Source organism: Metopolophium dirhodum, chromosome 1, assembly GCF_019925205.1.
Source record: "Metopolophium dirhodum isolate CAU chromosome 1, ASM1992520v1, whole genome shotgun sequence".
NCBI lineage: Eukaryota > Metazoa > Arthropoda > Insecta > Hemiptera > Aphididae > Metopolophium > Metopolophium dirhodum.
In genome coordinates, this window is record NC_083560.1 from 107166268 (window position 1) to 107188686 (window position 22419).

Sequence of the window (22419 nt, forward strand, 5' to 3'; positions counted from 1 at the left end):
ACTCGCTATCATCAATAGAAGCCAAACATTACAAACAATTATAATTTTTTGTTTCGCCTTTTAAGTAAAAGCATCGATTATAAATACTAGTAAATACTATTATTTATAATCAATGAGGTAATAGTTATTATAGTTAGTCAATAGGTACTCTGTATAAAAATGTAGGTACGTGTCTACAAAGATGCGTCTTAATATTTTGAAGCGAAACCAGCTACACCGAAATGTACCTATATAAACGTGTGTGAAGTTGCCCCCCGTTTGTGGGGGCCCCCATATCGAGCAAATCGATCCGGACCAATTGTAAGTTAAAGATATTCATTTGTAAGTTGGTTTTTGGAATTTGTAAGTTGGTCCTCACTGAGGTATCTACAGCCCTAGATATTAACCATCAGCCCCCCCCCCCCCCCATACCGGCCGAATCGATCCGGACCGATTGTAAGTTGAAGATATTCATTTGTAAGTAATTGTCAGTTGGTTTTCAGAGTTTGTAAGTTAAACACCTACCCTATGGCGAATTTCCAAAAATCCGCCCCAGCCCCCCATGTCAGCCGAATCGATCCGGACCGATTGTAAGTTAAAGATATTCATTTGTAAGTATTTGTAAGTAGGCCTTCAGAATTTGGAAGTTAAACCCCTACCCTCTGGCGAATTTTCAAAAATACTTCACCCATTCTGCAGAAAATCTGGTTTTTCGACTGTAGTACAATCCACTACCACGGGAAAACTAATTTTTATCTACATAATATCAAAGAAAATTGTTGAATAACATAAATCAAAACAATTGATTAATGAAACTATAATATGTCAAAACAATTAATGAAACTAAGCTGTTAATACATTAATAATATTTAAAAATAATTGTGTTCATTTTTTTTATAAATAGTTTTTTTTAACAAATATTGATTTTTTTATCTGACTTATCAAATGTACATTTTTTTATTAAAAGGATTTTCTTAATGAATAGATTTTTTTGTCAAGTATAGATTTTTTAACTACCATAGATTGAACGTAGATTTATAAAGTCAATTTTAAAAAGCTTATTGCGATGAAATTAAGAAGTACTAAATTCAATAAACAAATTAAATAGATTTTTTAATGTATATTTATAATTAATAATAAATTGATACTTTAAAATATTAAAGAATGACTAAAAAAAATTAACTTATCAAATATACATTTTTTTATTAAAAAGATTTTCTTAATGAATAGATTTTTTTGTCAAGTATACATTTTTTAACTACTATAGATTGAATGTAGATTTATAAAGCCAAATTTAATATAAAATCTGAGTAAAATAAAGAAATGTTGTTTGAATAAGATATCTTAGTTTTTATAAAACCGATAAAGATATAAAAAATCGTGTTATAAATCTATATCAATAAAAAGTCTATACTATACTTATTTCATGAAAAATTTTTTTTAACAAAAATATCCTGATTGAATTAAACAATAAAATAATAATTATTGATTGAAAATAATTAATATAACTGACTCTTATAGAACGAGTAAAAATTAATGTATATTTATAATTAACATGAATATAAAATTTCAAAAAATGATAAAAATGATTCATATAGATAAAATCTATATTTGTTAAAAAAAACTATTCATAAAAAAAATGAACACAATTATTTTTAAATATTATTAATGTATTAACAGCTTAGTTTAATTAATTGTTTTGACATATTATAGTTTCATTAATTAATTGTTTTGATTTATGTTATTCAACAATTTTCTTTGATATTATGTAGATAAAAATTAGTTTTTCCGTGGTAGTGGATGGTACTACAGTTGAAAAACCAGATTTTCTGGAGAATGGGTGAAGTATTTTGAAATTTGCCAGAGGGTAGGGGCTTAACTTACAAACTCTGAAAACCAACTTACAAATACTTACAAATGAATATCTTCAACTTACAATCGGTCTGGATCAATTCGGCCGATATGAGGGGGGCTGATGGTTAATATCTAGGGCTGTAGATAACTCAGTGGGGACCAACTTACAAATTCCATAAACCAACTTACAAATACTTACAAATGAATATCTTTAACTTACATTTGGTCCGGATCGGTTTGCTCGATATGGGGGGGGGGGGGCACTTCACACACGACCTATATAAATATAATATCATGTTATAAACATTATAATTTAATGGTACTTATTGTAAAGGTATATCGTATATAGGTAATATGTGTATATACAATTTTTATTTCTGAAATATACCTATTTATGCAACTTAATAAATTATATAGTTTAAATTGTATTTGCAACGATTATTGAATTCACTGTAATTTGGTTTTGCTAAATCTGTATAGAATTATTAATGTACCTAATACATAATATATTAAGTAATATATTGCTGTTACAACAATTTGTGCTCTATAGATATCAAAATATTTATAATTTGAGCTAAACACATTCTAAAAATAAAATTTTCATATGACTCTGTATTAATACGTTTCAAATGCATTTTTTAAAAGGATATGGTTAATCTTTTCTTATTTTTATTAGGCCATAAATCTTAAAACGACGGTTGAGCTGAATAGGTAGTGATTTAACACCATATGTAATATTCGAAATGTTCTTTTTTCCAACTAAAATAATAATAAATGTAACAATATTATTGTGGTTCAAAATGTATTTGTGTTAAAAATACATTTTAATTTATTAAAAATGATAAAAAGTAAAAAGCTCATCAATTATGCATGCTAATAGTAAACGGGTGTATATAAAAGGTAGTTAATTAATATTACTATGATACCTATATTAAATTACTATGGTATAAATCTGTGTGTTTATACTTACTATATATACTTATTGAATTATGGAATTGCTGGTAGCACAAAACTTGATGCTTATATTTTCTTTACAAAATATTTTTTGTAGTTTATTGGAAATGAATAAAAGTGAACATTAAAATTCAAGAAATAGATTAATTAAACAATTAAAAATTGTTTTTGTTTTTTTATTAGATAGGATTTATCCATTTTTTTTTTATAAATAATATATACTATGTATATTGTATTTAGACCAAACATAAATTATTTGAGGAAAATATAACATATCTAATATAAAATTAAATAAACCGTATTTTTGAATCATTAAATATTATTTTATTTTTATAATAAGCACAAAAAACAAAAACGTAATATTTAAAGGCACAAAAATAATAATTTTTTTATGCCCTAGGGCCTAGTCTTAATACTACATAATTTTATTTTTATATACATATTGAAGTTAGAAATCATTAAAACTTTTATTAACACTGCCGTTGTGTGACAAACCAGAGGTAGTGGTCATTTTTGTTGATTCACTGTGATACATTGAACCTCTAAGCCTTTTTTGTAAATTCATAATAACTTTGCTCTTGGCCACAAATATAATAAATATCATCACTCCTTGTAGTGCGTTAATTTCATCTAAAATAACCCATAATATGATCCATTGATTTTTGAAGAATTTAGATATCATCTCAAATGACCATGGAATTCCCATAACCAGAAATAGTTTAATGCTCATTATAAATCTGTCAAAAAACAATAAATTTAAAGTTATTTTTAGTCAAATGAAAATATTTCAAACAATTTTAGCCCAATAAATCAAAATTTGTTTAGAAGATTTATATTATCTAGTGGAGAAGACGGAAATTACTAACTTTAAATTTATCAAACTTTTAGATTAATGAGTATGTTAATAGGTACTTAAAAATAGGTAATTAATAATAGGTACGGTAGTACTTACTTCTCTTTGTCAACAAGAAATCTTTGTGTTTTTAAATCATCGGTTCGTTTGAATTTATTGAGTTCAGATTTAATTCTTGAACAGTGAATAGCAGTTAGCGAGAACAAAATTAAATTGGCAGTCAGCATAACAGACACGGGTATTATGAAGAAAATCAAGGTTCCGTAGCCAATTGGTTCTGGAAAATATTATATATAAATTAATAATTATATATTTATAACCATGTAATATACAATTAATTTAATATAGAAAACCAGTGGCGCCGATGTTCATTCAAAGTTATACTGCAAAATCTTAAACTTTATACAAACACCTATACCGTCGAATTATTAATTTTTTCCCCTTTATGAATCCACCAAAAACTTTTTTTCACAACCATAAAAATAAGTTAATAATATAAACGTTATTAATTGCAAATAAAATATATAAATAACAAATATTTTTTAATCAAAATTAAATTCATATTTTAAAATTGTAGGTAACAAAGATAGGTATGTATCTACTTTTCTTTGAAAAATAATCTGTTAAACTGCATATTATGGGCGTACCTATGTATTTTTGTTTTGTGTAAGCAAATAGATAATAATTAAAAACTAATAAGCAATGTCATGTATTAATATTAAACTTATAATCATACCAACAATTTTTATCTTCAAGTTAAACATTTAAAACAAGCCATTAATATTAGCTTGTATAGGTACCATAATCGCCCACCACCCACACAAAACGAATCTAAGAATAAAAATCCCCAAAGCTATACCTAACCCTACTGTTGGGTACAGCTGTCAAAAATAATAATTAATAATATTACAAATATATAAAATTTGAATGATAATTATTATATTATTATTATTATAATATTGATAAATAGGTACCTATTATGATATATAATATTGCTATATAAATATTTATTTATTTGTTTATTAATTAACGGATAGGTATACCCTTTGGTAATAAAAATTAAAAGTAAAGTAAGTTGAATCTCAATTTGACAAATATTATACTGAAATTAAATAATACTATATTATAAATGAGTTAATATTTTTAAAATTAATCGTATTCCTGTTTATGAATCCTAACATCTTAAATAATTTTTTAGCTTAAGTATTAATATGTAATATACTATATATAATTATCAATTTTATAATAAAAGTCATTATAATAAAACTTATAACATTATCTAGACGAAAAAAAGTAATAACACCGCAATTATTTATATTTAGTGGGAGGTAATTTCGACAAATATATAAGTAACAAATTTGCTTAGATTTTACTGTAAAATTAAAGTATCATTTGATATAGTCAATCATATTATATAGCATTATAATGGCTCACCCCAAAAATTATTTCTATATACGCCACTGGAGTGAATTGACTTCATATAAAATTTAAAGTTAAGATTATTTTTTATTATCTAGGCAATATCATAGAGTTTTATATTATATTTTAATTTTAAAGCGATTTAAGAGTATGTTTTATGATGTACAATTATATAAAAGTATTTGCTTTGGGGATTTGCTTTTGGATTTATTTTTCCGTGGATTTTTTTTCCGATTACCCTCAAAACATGTATTGCGGCCGCTGTAGCTAGGGTTAGGCGCCACTGTAGAGAACGAATACCGAACGATTAAGGTAGCAAATAGTTTGTTTGAATAAAATAACAACCAAATGCATTTTTATAAGACTTAGTTAATCAGTTTAAATATTGAAAATTAAATTAAACAATTATTTTTGAGTTTAAAAGTTAGGTTACTGCAGTCTTACATCTCAGTGGATTGCTGTGCATTGCCGTGCACTGCAGTGGTGAAGTATTTAAAATTGTTCACAGGAACAGATAATTGGCTTAAGGTATTGATACAAAATAATTTAAAACAACATTTTATTTTTAAAGCTTTGTTTCAATTCTGAGAATACTTAATAATACTTAAATAGTGTCATTCAAATTTTTGTCACTGAATGCATATAAAATGTCCATGCTCAATAACGTTGGTTTTTTTTATTTTTTACAGTTTATATGGTTTTTTGTTTATGGAGGGGGAATCACATATGCATTCACCTAGAATCATTCAACTCTTATGCAAACTGATTAGATTAATTTAGAAAGAGTAGTGTAATATTCTTATTTCTAAACAATTTGTATTTAAAACAATAGGTATTTGTAAAATAATAGTTGCCAAATTTCAAATTGTTATTTTTTTCATGAAAATATTTTTTAATAACATAGGCAGGTACTTTGTCCAACAGAAATATAAAATATACATACATATAATTACTAACCACTGTGTGACGGGGAGTTATAATAACCATACATATAATATATATTTTTTTTTTATTGAACTTAAGCCCGTTGAAAATATACATTTATTTAATAGCTTAAAGAAAAAGTTTAAGCATTTTAGTTGGCATAATATTCATGCAGTAAGAAATATTGGCGTAATATTTAAACAGAAAAACTCATTTCATAAATAAATTCTTAAAAACACATTATTATGTATTGTAGGTATATTTTTTTATAACTTATATTTGATGTTTATGGGGATTTAAGTTTGGAAACAGTCCAAATTCTTCCTCAACAGTCAAAAGTATTTAATGGTACAAATGTATAATTTATTGGCCAATAAATAAACATAATATACAGGATGTGCCATGAGGATATACCAATTAACCTTAGAGGTAGACTCGCCGCCCGGATCAAAACCTGTTTTTTACCGTTTTACCTATAAACTAAAAAAATATTAAAAATCATGAGATTAATGAAAATAAAATGTTGAAAAGTCAAAATGTTCACAAAAAAAAAAAACTTTATAAGTAAAATGGCTATTGTTTCAAAAATTAAAAAAATATTTTTTAAACTATTTTAGCAACAAATGTAATTAAATTAAAAAATAAAATATGTGTTGTCTTTGTTTCTGTGAGTAATAAAAAAAACATATTTATGTTGTATTTATTATCTCAGGAGATATCGCAATGTGAAAATCCTCACAGGACATCCTGTATACACCTACCGCATAAATACAATTTCCACAAATATTTTAAGAGGATTTGCTAGCACAATGTACTGTAGCTTATTATGCAAATACCTACTTGTATAAACCTGTCTACCCAGTTCATAAAATATGATGGTTAACAGATGAAGGTATAATAAATCAAAATTATGTATCAAACGTTAACCATTTACACGTTTTTAATGTAGACATATATCGTATGGTTTTAATGAAATATACAATATTCCAGTTTATTACAAATGATTACATTATTTTGTGGTCATATGACATTAACCTACGATGAGCTAAAATTTACAATATTTGATCTGAGAAAATAAAAACGTTGAAATTAATTAATTTTAAAATAATTATGTGAACTTACCGAAAAACCAGCAACTACGGTGACCAATATCGGGTGCAAATTTCAGTAGCGTTTTGTGTTGTGAACGTTGAAATAAATAACCAGTACACACCCATATACTTGAAAATCCCCAACAGTAAATATGGTACATAATGGTACGTACTGATATTGATCTATGTCTGCTTATTGAATTGTTGTATCTAAATTAAAAATGTGTTGAAAATATTATATGCAGTTGTATGAACTGTTATACTTTGTACTTTTAGGTTTTAGAAGCAGCACCTTATATAATGATATGGTATTTCTGGACATATATAATACTATATACCTAAACTAGATATTGAAATCGAAATAAAATATTTTGATTTCAATTTTGCTCATTGATATTATTTTTTTCTGATTTCAATTAAAAATTATATATTGATTTTATAATTTTATGAACTTAATTATTTTATTTTTGTTTTTTTGTTTTGTTGCACAATATCGATTAAATCTTTTCTGACATTTTTTTTTGATTTAAAATGTCGCTTTTACATTTTTACGATTTAAATTTTGATTTCTACCTACGAGCCATACGTGTAGGATTTCCGTATGCATGTTTCATATATGCTTGGATGTTAAACGGTCTTGAGAAAACGAAAATTTCTACTGATGAACATACATAATTTTTACAATTTAAATCGATTTTTAATAAAAATTATCAAACGATTATTATTTTGATTTTAATTTCAATATAAATATACCTATCATTATATATAAAAATTTCAGCTTTGATATTACTATTGATTTCATAGAGGAATTTTATTGATATATTTAATTGAATAATAAATTACCAAAAAGCAATAGGTTGGAAATATAATAAATATACTATACGTAAATATATAATTAACTATTATATTTAACAACATATATTAATATACTCCATACGTAGATACTAGATAATATGTACCTACCTATTTAATTATAATACTTGATTCTTTTGTTGTTACATTACTGAAGTGTACGAATTTCTCACACGACTTTAATATAATAACTGCTATTGATATACCTTTTCCGATTATTATTTAATCCAAACGATTACATACTTATTTGAATATACGACCCGGGGCAGTTCTCGACAAGTCTAGGGAGAGGAGCGAAAATATTTTGCATTTATCTATACATATTTTAATTTTTTTTTTTACTTTTGATAGTAGGGCCATGATCAGTAATTATACACTTATATTAACTTTTATTATATACTTCATATTTATAGGTATATTATGAAATAAATTGTATTTATAGCTTATCAATGTTTGACGTTTTGATGAATATTAAATTTACACATTTGCACATGCCAGGGAGTGGGGCCACCCATCGCCCTCCACCTCAACCATAAAACTGACACTGGTTATGACAGTAAAAATAGTCCAAGGTATAATAAATATTAAATTGATTTTATGAAAAAGCTTACACTATAACAATAATTTTATGTAACCCACAAATATGCAGTAAGTGGTGCCATTTATGTTACCACTCTACACTCTTAAACTTAAAAAATTATAGTGATATCAAACGATTTGTAAGTCTTATCTCGTACCCGTATAATTCTAATAGAAAACTATAAGTTATATAAGTTATTACTTATAACTTATAAGTTTAATTATAATTACCTGCCTACTTATTTGTAGCTTGGAAGTTTATAACACCACATAAGTATATACAATTTATTGTTTTACACATTTTTTGACCATATTATATAAGAATATAATTTACATACCTTAACATCCAGTAAATATCGAAGCATATTACGTTTAACCAGCAAAATGATGTCAGAAATGCAAATAATGTAAAATAACCTAAAATTACACTATAAATTAATTCAAAATACATAAACAAATAAAATAATAATTAATATAGTAAATATTATAACATGGAAGTCAAAACATGTATAAAGACAAAATGTGTAAGATAAGACAAATAATAACAGCAATATTTCTATTTATAATTGTTTAGTTTTTAAATGCATAGACAATTAGTGATTTAGTTGCATGAAGTTGCCCACTCCCCACGTTGCCATTTTGACTTCAAACCTTCACCAATATTTTGGAATTCATTTGGATCTAATTGGAACTTAGTTTTCTTAATTGGGAACTTAAAACTTTTTCTGGTGCATTTTTTTTCCGTTGACGTATTTTAATTATAATTTATTAATTATTAAGTTCCAACTATCTTGATATATTATAGTCAAACCCAGTGGAATTCACCAGTCCACTCTCCAACTTTTATTTAAGGTGGGCCTAATCTGAAATACTGTTCGGAATCGCCGACCAATACTGATTATAGAGGGATAGAAAGTAAAAGAAATTTAAGAAAGATAAGAATAATTGTATTGATGTGAAAACATCTATAGGTACGCGCCATCTACCAGAAAATGTATGGCTGTAGTAATTTCGTGAAACGAACGAAACAAACGCAAAAGTTGCTATCGTCTGAAACAACTTGAATGGTTTCAATAAAAGTTACATCAATACATTTCTCAAGACTATGAGGGTGTTCTTAGATTTTTTTTAACCCCTATAATTTGCAGGTATAGCCTATAGAGTGGCTCACACCTCACGCATGAATTTCATTTTGGCACACAAGTTAGGTAACTTAAATTGGTTCAGCTGATCGAAAATGTGCTATCTTGTACATTTGTAAGAAGTAGACTACGTAATCGGGTTGAAGGTCATCATAATGTATGTAATTTTCTAGGAATTATATATTATAATGTTTGAATGCGCAAAAAAAAAAAATTATCAAATTCAAGTACAAAAATTAAATTTTTTACTGTTTTGTAATGATACAATATTGTATTTAATATTATTATTAAAAATAATAATAATAAAAGAAGTGATGAATCTATATGTTATGTATCCACAGCTGAAACTTGAAATTAAATTAGAAATGCACAATATTTTATATTAGTAATAATAGTAATACATTAATACTGCGAGGATATCAGACATATTATAGTATAGAGATAATTGTTGTAGTTTTGGGTGTCACAGGACGTTTAGATCAGGATTTCGGACCACATAAATAATAGGTACATCTTATTTGATGTATGAATACATGAATCTCATAGGTATTATATTCGCAAATTAAGTTAAGGCATGACATTTTAATTTTGTTTTGCTTAAGTCAACATTTTTACTACACATTTTATACAATATTATAATATTTTAAAACCAATTCGCCAATCCTCAAAATAATTATTCGCAATATTATATGATAGCACATAATTTGTTTTGACAGTGCGTCATTAATTTTAATACCTAGATAGTAGTTCCAAAAAAATTAAATTCCTAAAAAATAGTTTTTTGGAAAATAAGCCTTGGAAGTGCCGTAATTTATTGAAGATTTTTCAATAACCTGATACTTAGTCGGATTTTGTTGAATACTGTAAAATGATTTATGTGAATGAATTAGAGTCTACGACAAAATATTCCGGTCATAATGTCTCCAAAAAACCCAAAATATTCCACATAAATATTAATTTAAAAATTAAAATTTTAATCAATTATTAAAGTTGCTATCAGAATATTCTCAATTCATCTAAAATGATTATGTTTTTTATTATTTTGATAATGGTGTCATAAATGTCATGTTTTTGTGTATTGTAATATAACCGTTATTACTTTATTTATTTATTATTAAATTATTTAGAGCTTCAACAATTTTAGAATTTGTTCAGACGATGTCTGCAGGAAGCTAAAATTGACCAACAAATAGCTGAAGAAACTCAAAAATAAAGCAAAAATATAAAAATGTTGATGAGCGATTAAACGAATTTGTAACAAGTTATAATATAACTAATACATATAAATATATTTAATAAATTGAAAATAATTTGGGATTATACTTTAAAGCTTAAGTAATATTTTATTTAATTTATTTGTACATCTCAAAATAATTAATTAAAAAATGTATTTTAATACTTATCAATAATTATTTTTTGAGTACCATGCATAATATTATATGAAAAGTTTACATTTTCCAAAAAAATGTAAAACTAATTAGTTAATTACCTACGATATAATTTATAAAATGTGTTTTTAGATGGAAATTATTTACATACAATGTTATTGCTACCTATAAATAATTAAAAATATACTTCACCTAAAAAAGAAAAATGCTAGATTTTATTATTAAGTCAATGATACCTACCTATAATAATCGGATTATTTTCACGTGTCAACCCCAAGTAAGCATTAAAATAATTGCCATCCAATACTCCTAATAAAAGGAGTGCTTTCAACCCCAATGAGATATACTGGCACATCGTAACATTTTAATACATACTTGCACGCGACGACCGACAGGTATTATAATAATTTATAATAACTGTAGAACGGGCATGTCACGGTGTATATATAATTATTATTACGGATGCTGATGACTTTTTAGTCTCAAAAAATACTTTCCTATATAAAAATACGTAATAGGAATTCAGTAAACTAATTTTTATGTTTTAGGTGATTTTTAACACTATTTTCCACCCGCTGCGTGAATAAATCCATTTGGTTGGTTTTTGAGGTGTTCGATGAGTTATGTTGTAGAATTTTGGTTTAAAACAATAATTAAAAATTTGCCTTCAGGCTGTGCCAAAAATGTTTTTTTTCTTTAGGGATTGCAATTTTTTATTTTAGGTTACTGAAGTCCGAAAAACTATTAATTTGTAACAAATCTGAGTAAACATAATATTATACCATAGGTAGTAGGTACTAATAAATTAAATTGATAAAAATCCAAGGTTAAAAATGCCAACAGATTCGACAAAAACTGAAACTAAAAAAAAAAAAAAGGTGGGTAAGTGGATGTCGCTCTGCTGTACAGTAGGTTACAAGTGGATCACTGTAATGGTGTTAAATTCGAATTCAATGATATAATATCATTGTACCTATATAGAAAAACGATTCTGAGCGGAAACGGTCAGTCAGCCTATGATATAACTAAGTATATTTGATGATATTACTGTGAATAAAGTAATTTATATATTTACTTATTTACGTGGAACCTTGTTTTAAATTTTCAATCCTTAGCTACAAAAGTTGAACATTTTATAAATTTTTAACTACAAAATAATTATTACATTTTAAATTTGATATAACCTTAAAATAATATAGTTAGAATATAGTAGTATAATAATACATTTTAGATAATAAAGGTTGGTACTAAAATTATGATGATAAGATAAAAGAAAATAATATATATAATATATTAAAATGAAATTAGAATTGGGACGATTTGTAGGTAATAGTTAAACATTATAGAAATAAATTATCATTATTATTATATTTCTTATAAGACAGACATGCACTAAAAATGAGGTCGATAAATGAAAAAAAGAATGTTTTCATAAGTACTTACTAGGAACACTTAAATTATTAGTTTCTTTTAATCATGTCAAAAATAGATAGTGATTATTTCTAATTTCAAACACATCCGTAAGTTAAATCATAGTTTTTAATCAACAATTACACCAATAAGGTATTTTTTAATTGTTTGATCGAATAAGTGATTATAGATAACTTATAGTTATAAGTTATAATTTATAGTTAGATGATGAGGGTATTTTTTTCAAAAAAATAAATAAAGTGATATTTATTTGAATTAATAGCCAATCCATTAGAATCACGTCAATTGTTAAGGGGATTCGATACAGTGATTTTCTGTTTTTGTCTAACACACGCGCGACATAGTATTTTAGACGTCTTTTTTGCCAAACATTCCAATTGATCTATTGAAGCGATACAAATTCTGAAAACAGACTTGAATTCGTCGTCAAGTCTACTTGAAATCAACTTTCCCACATTTTTGATAATATCCCCCAAATTCCAGAAAACGTCATATTAAAAAAGAGTATTTAAACATTTTTGTGTTTCAATTTTTGGAGAAGCTAAAATCAAAAAATCAAAATTATGGGAAAGTCGATTTCAAGTAGACTTGACGACGAATTCAAATCTGTTTTCAGAATTCTCATCACTTCATTAGATCGATTGATATGTTTGGCAAAGAATCCGTCAGAAATCCTATGTCACGCGTGTGTTAAACAAAAACAGAAAATCACGGTACGGAATCCCCTTAATAAATAAAATTGTTAATATTATCATTATCCAAATTATTTTGCAAGAGTATAGCGAAATAGTTGCATCATCAGCAAAGAGCAAAATATAAGAACTATTTAAAGTTAAAAAATATCATTAATAAATAAATTAAAGACAAAATGTGAGAGGTGGTTACTTTGGGGGACACCTGGAGTGACAGAAATACAATTGTTTTATTTAACAAACTGAGATCTACTTATTAAAAATGAGTTTAGTCAGTATATAAGAGAATAAGCAAAGTCAATTTTTTCGAGTTTCAAAATTAAAAGCAAGTGGTAAATTCTATGAAACCGCTTTTTTACAAAATAAATATTGCCGTAGGATACCTATATTATACGGTATTATTAAAAAGAGAAGAAATAGTTTGCAATTAGTTATTTATGGATAAATAGGACGATAGTTTTATTTATTAATTTTTTTTAAAATAACATTTTTTGGGGGATTTTTTATGCTATCTGTTGATTTTTTAACCCTGGATTTGTTATACAATAAATACATTGACTTGGATGTATTGGTACAGCGTATTTTGTCCTTGGATATTTTTCCCAAAACAATTTATTACATATTACCCAGATGGTGTCTTTAGAGTCTTAGATATTGCTATATTATGTGGACATGTGGTATGAAATATGTGGTATGTGGAAATGTGGTTGGAATTAATCAAATAACGATAACAATGTAGGTAAGACATACCGGATAGAATGCACAAGTTGCTGTTCATGGCTTCCTGTGCCCACTGGAGAATCATTAGGCAGATGAACGACACGAGCAGGCAGGCCACGTAGCACATGACGTAGTAGCCGTGGACGTTCCGGAGGCTGGGCAGTATGGCGTACACGAGCAGCGTGAGCGTCAAGCACACGACAGAAGGCACGAAACCGGCCAGAGTGACGAAGTACTTCCAGCTGCCACGGGTGTCCTCGTCCATGGCCTGCAGTGGTTCGTCCGAGGCGCACACGAACGCCTGCAGGACGGCGGCCGCCTGTAGCCCGGCCACGGCGTAATAATCCACGCAGTACCCGGTTTCCGGTACGCGTTTGCCGTCGCCGTTAAGGTAAAGGCTGCCATCCGTGGTCAACATGAAACCGTCGTCCACCCTGTCCCTGTCGAAACACTTGAGTTGTAAATAGTACGGCAGCACCGTGCTGTTCGATTGGCCCACCGGACGGCCGTCCAGGTTTGTTTCATAGGCGGACATCGTGAACGGCTTCTCGCTCTGCTTGCACTTCCGACCACTGCATGATATATTATACTCGTTAGTGTAATTTGGAGGAGATGATGCTCCGGTGCAAAGTAACGTTTACTAATAATGGTATTTATAATGGTAATTAAAATTTTTTCTTTTTACAAGATTTAAGCCACATTTAATTGATATGTTGTCATTATTACTTAGGCCTGTCTCAATAGAGGGTGTAAAAGTACCACCAGTCCGACCCAAATACCCGATTACAGAAAAAAAAATTAAAACTAAAATTATTAAAAGAGAATACTGATAAGGAAGTAGAGCTAGCTAAAATCAAAAGAAAATATAACCAGTAATGGAGAATATCATATTAATAGAATCTTATTGCGCTATATTTTGTTTTCTATCTCTCTCTGACCCACCCACGCATGGATAATTATCGTAACTTTATGTTTAACAAAATGTCAATTCACTCTAACATTAAATCTAACAACATAAGATTGGTTCTGCTGAATGCACATGTTCGGTGGTATGCGTGGTTGAGAGAGAAAACAAATAAGTCGTGTGCTGACCAGCAGTTAGCGCAGGAATTTGTTTTTTTGGGGGGGAGGGGGGAGGGGGGGGGGTTTAAAATAATTTATATAATATAATATTTATACTACATTTAAAAGTTAACCTTGACTACCCAGTTGTATTTCTTATTTACGTGTTTAAACCAGGGCTTTCATTTGAAAAAAATTCCGTTTATCGTTATTCGAAAATAAAACGTTATCCAAGTTTTGTGTTTATCGTTATTTAAAATAGTGTTAATACCTAATAAATTTAAAAATAATAACTAATGCGGGTAGGTAATGGTCAGGAATATAATATAACGAATTCTTAGATTGTTTGCACGAAATAAATGTTTCTACGAAACCAATAGACCTTTAAAATAGATAGATTTTAAAATATTTCGTTTTGCGTTATTTTTTGTTTAATGATAATCTATAAATTACATTTTGCGTTATTTTTCGTTTAATGATATTCTATAAATTGCGTTTTGTGTTATGTTTGGTTTAATGATACATAATATATTTTGTTAATCGTTATGGTTTATTTTGCGGTATTTTATATTTTTGATTATCGCTTTACGTTATAATTAGGTTTACAAATTTCAATCATTTTTTTGTCAAATATAACGTTATTATAACGTTTGCAAGCCCTGGTTTAAACGTTTAAGCGTGGATAAACGTCCTAAATCCATTCATGTGAAGGTATAAAAATAGACCCATGGAGGGATATTATGTTTCCCATCATCCCCTATACGCACACCACTGGTGCTTATATCCTTTTATACAATCTTATACAGTGATAAAAATAAAATATATACATAATTAACTGATATCCATAATAATATGTTTAGTTTACAGCTGCTATGATTGGTTTACTCTAGAAAATACATTTTATAAATAATATAAAATAAAATAATGATGTGAAATTATATAAATTATTTTATTTGATGTAAGAAAAACCTGTGGAAATCTTTGCTTAGAAGGTATAGACGGTGTCGAGTGAAGGTACCTCGTTATTTACCAGTACGCTAAAATGGATTTGTTAAATTTGAGTTCAATAATAAATCATTGATTACAAAAAACGATTCTGAGCAATGACAATCCTGTCAGCCAATATTTTAAATTAAATTTAACTTATATTTTTGTATTAATAATAATATGGTAGGTTGTACGAATACTTTGAAAACTTTATAAATATTATCAATATCGGAATGAAGTGGAATTTATATGGAAAAAAATATTCTTCATACCTATATGTTTATATGTTTAATCATGTTCAAGGGACACTTTTTGGCTCACTATTGATTCGTTAGGTAAATGTTTAGTGATTGTTTATACAACGCGGCATTATAATCGTAAAATGTATTAAAAAGTTTGCAAATTATTTTGAGAATACAAATTTATCATTTTTAATTTTTATAAAAAAACATTTTGTTATAACTGAAAATACAAAGTTTCTCAATAATTGTATTCTTACAAGGACCTTAAAATTTCAAAAATACATATTATACACAAAAACACTTTAAAAAATATTTCTAGTTCAATTTTGTACGAAATCATTTGATATTTAAAAAAAAAGATTTTAGTTATTTTATTGAAATTTAAAAATATAATTCGTAAGGACTTTATATTTTTCACCATAAACCTATATTATTATTTCCTATACACAATGAAATTTTCAGAAATTTACACCATGAACCAATTCACACCGTTCTATGGTATTTATCTACGTTGGTTGACTTGGAAGTTAATAGTAGCTACGTATAGTAATATTTTTAATAATTATTACCTACAACATAAAATTTGTTTTACTTTTTTTAAATTTGATTAAATTACCGTATTGCCGACTCACAGAAAAAAAAATTGCTCATAGCAACGAAATAATAATGCTTGTAACAAATTATTATACTTAGTGACATATATAATAGGCAGACAGAGTTCTGTCTCTACTTAGAATTTTTCATCGTATACAATGATTCATTGGTCATTTAATTCAAATATTTTGAATATGTTATCGTGTATACAAAATAATAATTTAAGTAAAAGTAGAATGTTTGTAGATAAATCGTTATCTTAAATGTGAATATCAATTATTATAATTTGTAGTTCAAACATACTCATAAAAAATGAATGTGCCTTTACATTTACCTACATCAAATTGTGTTTTATAATTTCAGAAAGAAAAACTTATGATTCATCTTGTTTTAAATTTTCAAATCTCGTGTATTAAAATGAAATATTATGAATTTTGAAATACAAAATAATTCATGATTTTTACGAGTTTCGTCAATTTTAAAACTACAAACACTCATAAAAAATAAGTTATCAATATAATGATAATACATAATAAAGTATAAGTTTGTGTGTTTGTATAGGTAAATCATGAGATGATTTATTTGTTTTACATTCAATAGGTACGTCAAATTAACATGTTTAGGTATCCAGACAAAATTTTTCTTTGTACTTTGCCTGAGTATATTTAAGTAAATGTTTGATTATAATTTATATTTCTATACATAAAATGCAATTAGCAGATACTAAATACCTACTAGATATTATATTAAGTTTACCAACCAACAGTAAAATAAGTATAAAGAACTCTTATCAAATTATCTTGAACAATATTATTCCCTGTGGATTTTAGACTTTTTCTTATTCGCTTTGGTTAACCCTAGGATACATATAGAGAAATTTAAAATTGTAAGTTTATATCGAACGCGGAATAATCATTATAGTTCTGTCTTTTACAATAGTTATAAAGTAGATCTTATAGAATATACAAACAATGGTGGTAAAAGTAGTCCGAGCTCTATTATTATTACGATCAAGAAAATAGGTTTGATATGGGTTCAATAATTTTACAAACACAATCGGATAATATCGCATTCAAAACAACAACTACTATTCATAGTGTTATTGTGTTATGAGTAAAATCAAAAAGTTGTAATATTATACTACAATATCATAATTTCGTTTGAATTCGACTTTTTAAAAAATATAAAATATTTTTAACATATTGCGTCTTAGTCTTAGTCATGATGCGGAAAATGTATAAAATATCTAGATTATAATTTATATAATATTATTTATCCTCTTTATTTAGTTAGTCAATAAAGTACCTACATAGTTCATGAAATAACACCATTTCATACTTTATGGTAACATATTGGTATACCTTAGTGGCTTAGTCCATCTAGCTATACATAGGTAACTAAATAGATTAAAAAAATTTCCGTGTCTCAGTATTCGTACTTCATTGCTTATGCCATATTATATTCGATACAAATGTCCATATGCATAGTAAATTTCTGTGACCATAAATTAAATATGCATACGACTCTAACAGTGTTGAGCTCAGATTTGTTATCTGAACAAAGAAAATATCTAGATAAGATACAGATAATTCCACAAACAATTATCTAGAGACAGATAAAGATAAGTATAAAACGTTATTATCTAGAATCTAGATAATAAAATAGATAAATTCAAATATTTGCATACCTATCCATTACAAAACACTGGATATTAGTAGTTTAATTTTTCAAGATTTGATTTATTCAATTAAATTTACTATTTCATACCTAAAGGCTAAATGCATGATGTTTAGTGGTTTAGCCTACAAGCTCAATTATAAAAATAACGTTTTGGAAATAAGAAAATCTATTGTAATTAATAATTATATTCTAAAACAATATCAATTGGATCGTCAGAATTATTAATATCTATTAATATAGAGTTATTTAATAACTATAACACCATAGCACACCATAGTATTGTTTGCGTGAACTGTGAACACAGAATAACAATTGTCAGTTATTTTATCTTGTTGGCTAAAATTGCAGGTATGTGTGACTATACCTCTGTACCTATGTTATGTTGTCAAATAACCGAAAACATACACACTACTGCATAATACTTCTTAAGACGACGTCACACCCGCATGTGTTGTATCCGTCTTACACACGTACAGCATAGACAAAATGCATTTACGCAGTTTGAGTAGAACTCATTCAATTTTGGTTTTAGAGTGAAAAATACTTATTATAAAATTGAATTGCGTCAATATTTCCGAGGGCAAGTTGTTGCGTTTTTTATATCGTTAAGAAATAGAAAAAAATTACAACATTTTTAAAATACCTTTAACTTTTCAAAATTTAAATTTAAATAAAAACTGATCCCGTGCACTTTGTCGCCCAAAAATTATAAGAACTTAAAAAAAAAATTGTGATTGTTCAAAACTTTTTTTGAATGTAACTCAGACTATGTCGGATCGCGGAAAATTTCGGAGGGTGAAAAATACTTTACGACCTATTCTTATACCTATCAATTAATATACAACAGTCGAGCCGTTTCATAATTATTTTCGTTACACGGTAATCTGAGTTACCACCATGATTTTGTACCTGATCTGTCAGAATAACCAAAGACAACCAATAGGTAATAAAAAAAATATACTAATTTCTATAAATTATTTCTCCTACCTATATAACCATTAACAGCCATTTATAAACAAAAACTTCCACCGTAAATCTCTAAATCACTGTTTGAGCTCTTCCCTGGATGGGAGGGTAGGTATGGTGGTAGGAGGGTGAAAAATACTTGAAGACCTATTCTCAGACCTACTGAATATACACACTAAATTTCATAAAAATCGGTCAAGCCGTTAGGTACGGAGGAGTGCGACCACTAACACTGTGACACGAGAATTATATATATTAAGAGAGATGTTCATTTTAAGTACGCTGTAATGAACAAAATTCATGAACACTAAGGTTTTGCATGATTATAACAACTTTGGTCTATAAAATATTACAGTAGGTTTTATTATTTTCTATCGTCAATATTGTTGGGAGTAGAGTGGTTAGTATGATTACTGCTTGCGCCGGTAAAATAGTTTACGAGCATCTTTGTTTTATTACGCTGCATTCCAGACACGTATCATTTTGAAAACTATATTGCTATTTTTTTTCAAATCATATAGGACTATTGCAGGTATAATGTATATATCATTATATAATATATGAAAATAATTAATTTAAACGAAATAAGAGAAGTCAACAGTTCATCGTTTTTCCTCAATCGTTATTATGTTGTTACCATTGACTTGTATTATGTACCTGTCAAATGCGTTTGCAAAAAATTAGTAGACATGAATTTTATTGTTGGCATAGGCACATGTTTTTGAAGATTACTATAGTCACAAAATCGAAACTGAAAAACATTTAAAATAAAATAGACGTATTAAATATATATGCATATTATAATTGGGGACAGGGTTACGATTCAAGTTCAAATCAGTCATCCCAGAAAAAAAATAAAAAAAAAATATATGTCTACAGAAATGTATTGTAATAAGTAGTGCCCCTCACAATATACCAGTAGAATTTCGCAAAAATGTTTTCAATTTATGACCATGTTATTTATTCATTTATAGTTTACCTATACTATATAGTTTCTACCAATCTTAATTTAATCAGCAACCAAAACAACCACATGATATAAAAAGATTGCAAAATCGCAAAAGATGAGCTTTTTAAAATGTTTGCTCATTTTTTTGCGAAGCAGCTATCAAAAAGATTGACAAAAAATATATTTTACTTATCTACCTTAATATATTACAGCCCTCTAAGACACGTACACACACACGTACACATTATGCGTGAGCAGTACCGACTGCTAGCGCAAATTGTATGAACTGGTGCCACCTTTAATAGTAGATAATATCATCTTTCCTCTATCCACTACTTATTACAAAAATTTACTACACTGTTACAAATAAATTAACTTAAAACCGTGGTAGTAAAAAACTGAAATAAGTTGTGTTTGTTATAGGTAATTTTAAAATCTGTTTTCTAAATTCTATAATAATTATATTTGTAATAAATGGAACTCATATCAGTTATCCTACTAAAAATGTACACATACATTCGGGACAACTCCTTACCTCCACCATCCTTTTCCCGCCAAATAACCACGCGGCACCAGCTACAGCTGTAGATACGCATGGTAAAAGCTTTATATTATAATACTACTTTATACTTAATCATAGGCCGCCGTGAACTTACTTGGCGCCGTCGACTATCATCCGGTCGCGCTTGCAGCACTTGTTGACGCACGTGTAACGGCCCCGGCCGCAGTACTGGTCGCGTGGCCGGCACGTCCGGGCCACCAGCTCATCGGACGGCGTCAGGTCGAAGCAGTAGCCCGGCGGCAACTCGACGGCCGACGGATCCGCTTCCATCAACCCGCGCACCTCCACGGCGGGCACGTCGGCTAGCACGTACGCGGGGTCGCACAGTGGCTGCTCATAGTTGTAACCCACCATCACCGCATCGGCCATCGCCCGGAATCCGTTCCGCAGTCGCTGCATCATCCGCCGCAGGTACTCGTCGCCGTCCGCCCCGGCCGGTCCGCAAAACCGCACTTCCGGATCGTACGACTGGCCCGGCGGACAGCACTTCCGAACCGGCACAGCCGTCCGGTTGTCATCGCACGTGCCGCTGTCGATCGCCTCGACCAGGTGGAACGTCCGATTTTCGTTCTGGCAAGACGCGACTCCGCTTCCGCTCGCGACTGAACTGCTGTTACAACAGACCACGCCGTCGGCAGCCCACCAGCCGATCGTGAAAACGAGAAACGAGACGATTGCGGCGAAACACGATCGGACGGTATTCATCGTGTGCGCACACTGTTTGGGCGACTTCGGCACGTTCGCTATCGCGACTGTCGGCCGTCGCGTGTGTCCGCAATCGCGACCGTTCGACGCGCCGCCGCTACCGACAGCCGCGCTCGTATGTTATATTATTATAAAAATGTAATATAATATTATTGTTTTTCGTCGCCTAAATATTATTGTATTGTTGTGTAATGAATTATGATTATTATTTATATCATTTTAGGTTTTACGAATATTGTCAATATTATTATTAGATATTATTATGCCCGGACGGGTTAACGCGTAAATTATTATAATATTATATTGTACGTACCTATTTTATACTGCGATGACCGTGATCTGGTGCAGCAATATTGTCATTATAACCGATATATTCCACATGCCGTCCATACCACTGAAACATTCTGTAGGCGCACAATATTGTGCGAGGTTATTATTGTTTCTTTTTTTATTACATTATCGTTGCCTAACCTAACCTGCAACGATTTGAAGCCTGATCATTTTTTTCCAATTATTATGGAATTATTTTAGTGTTAGGTATACTGTAAAAGACCAGGGATGGAAAACGTTTTTCTTTTTTTCGTTTTTGTTTATTGATTTAAAAGGTATCGTTTTTGATTATTACGTTTTTAAAAACGTTATTTTTCTATAACGTTTTCGATAATTTTGGTTTTTTTAATATAATTATTATATTTTTATAACTTATAAGTTATAATAGTAACGCGCAATACAGGAATTCACTTAAAAGTTAAAATGTATTATTCTTAATATTTAAATGTTAAATCAAAATTATA

General features: G+C 28.5%; 1 protein-coding gene across 1 annotated transcript; it reads right to left on the minus strand.

The window, feature by feature from the left end:
- Positions 1 to 3102: 3102 nt before the first annotated feature.
- LOC132934340 (probable G-protein coupled receptor Mth-like 3) lies at positions 3103 to 22031 on the minus strand. The gene is made up of 6 exons (XM_061000649.1): positions 21015 to 22031; positions 13909 to 14450; positions 8844 to 8922; positions 7106 to 7284; positions 3740 to 3917; positions 3103 to 3524 (listed from the first exon to the last, which is right to left on the minus strand). Exons 1-6 carry the CDS (start codon positions 21623 to 21625, stop codon positions 3236 to 3238), a joined length of 1878 nt encoding a protein of 625 aa, XP_060856632.1. The 5' UTR covers positions 21626 to 22031; the 3' UTR covers positions 3103 to 3235.
- Between the last annotated feature and the right edge of the window lie 388 nt (positions 22032 to 22419).

What these genes read in the sequence shown, in the direction of transcription:
- LOC132934340 (XM_061000649.1), bottom strand. Translation starts at nt 21,625, where the DNA reads ATGAATACCGTCCGATCGTGTTTCGCCGCAATCGTCTCGTTTCTCGTT. An exon ending in ATGATAGTCGACGGCGCCAA is followed by an intron (nt 14,451 to 21,014) that starts GTAAGTTCACGG and finishes TATATCATGCAG; the next exon opens with TGGTCGGAAGTGCAAGCAGA. An exon ending in CCGTAGTTGCTGGTTTTTCG is followed by an intron (nt 3,918 to 7,105) that starts GTAAGTTCACAT and finishes AATATTTTCCAG; the next exon opens with AACCAATTGGCTACGGAACC.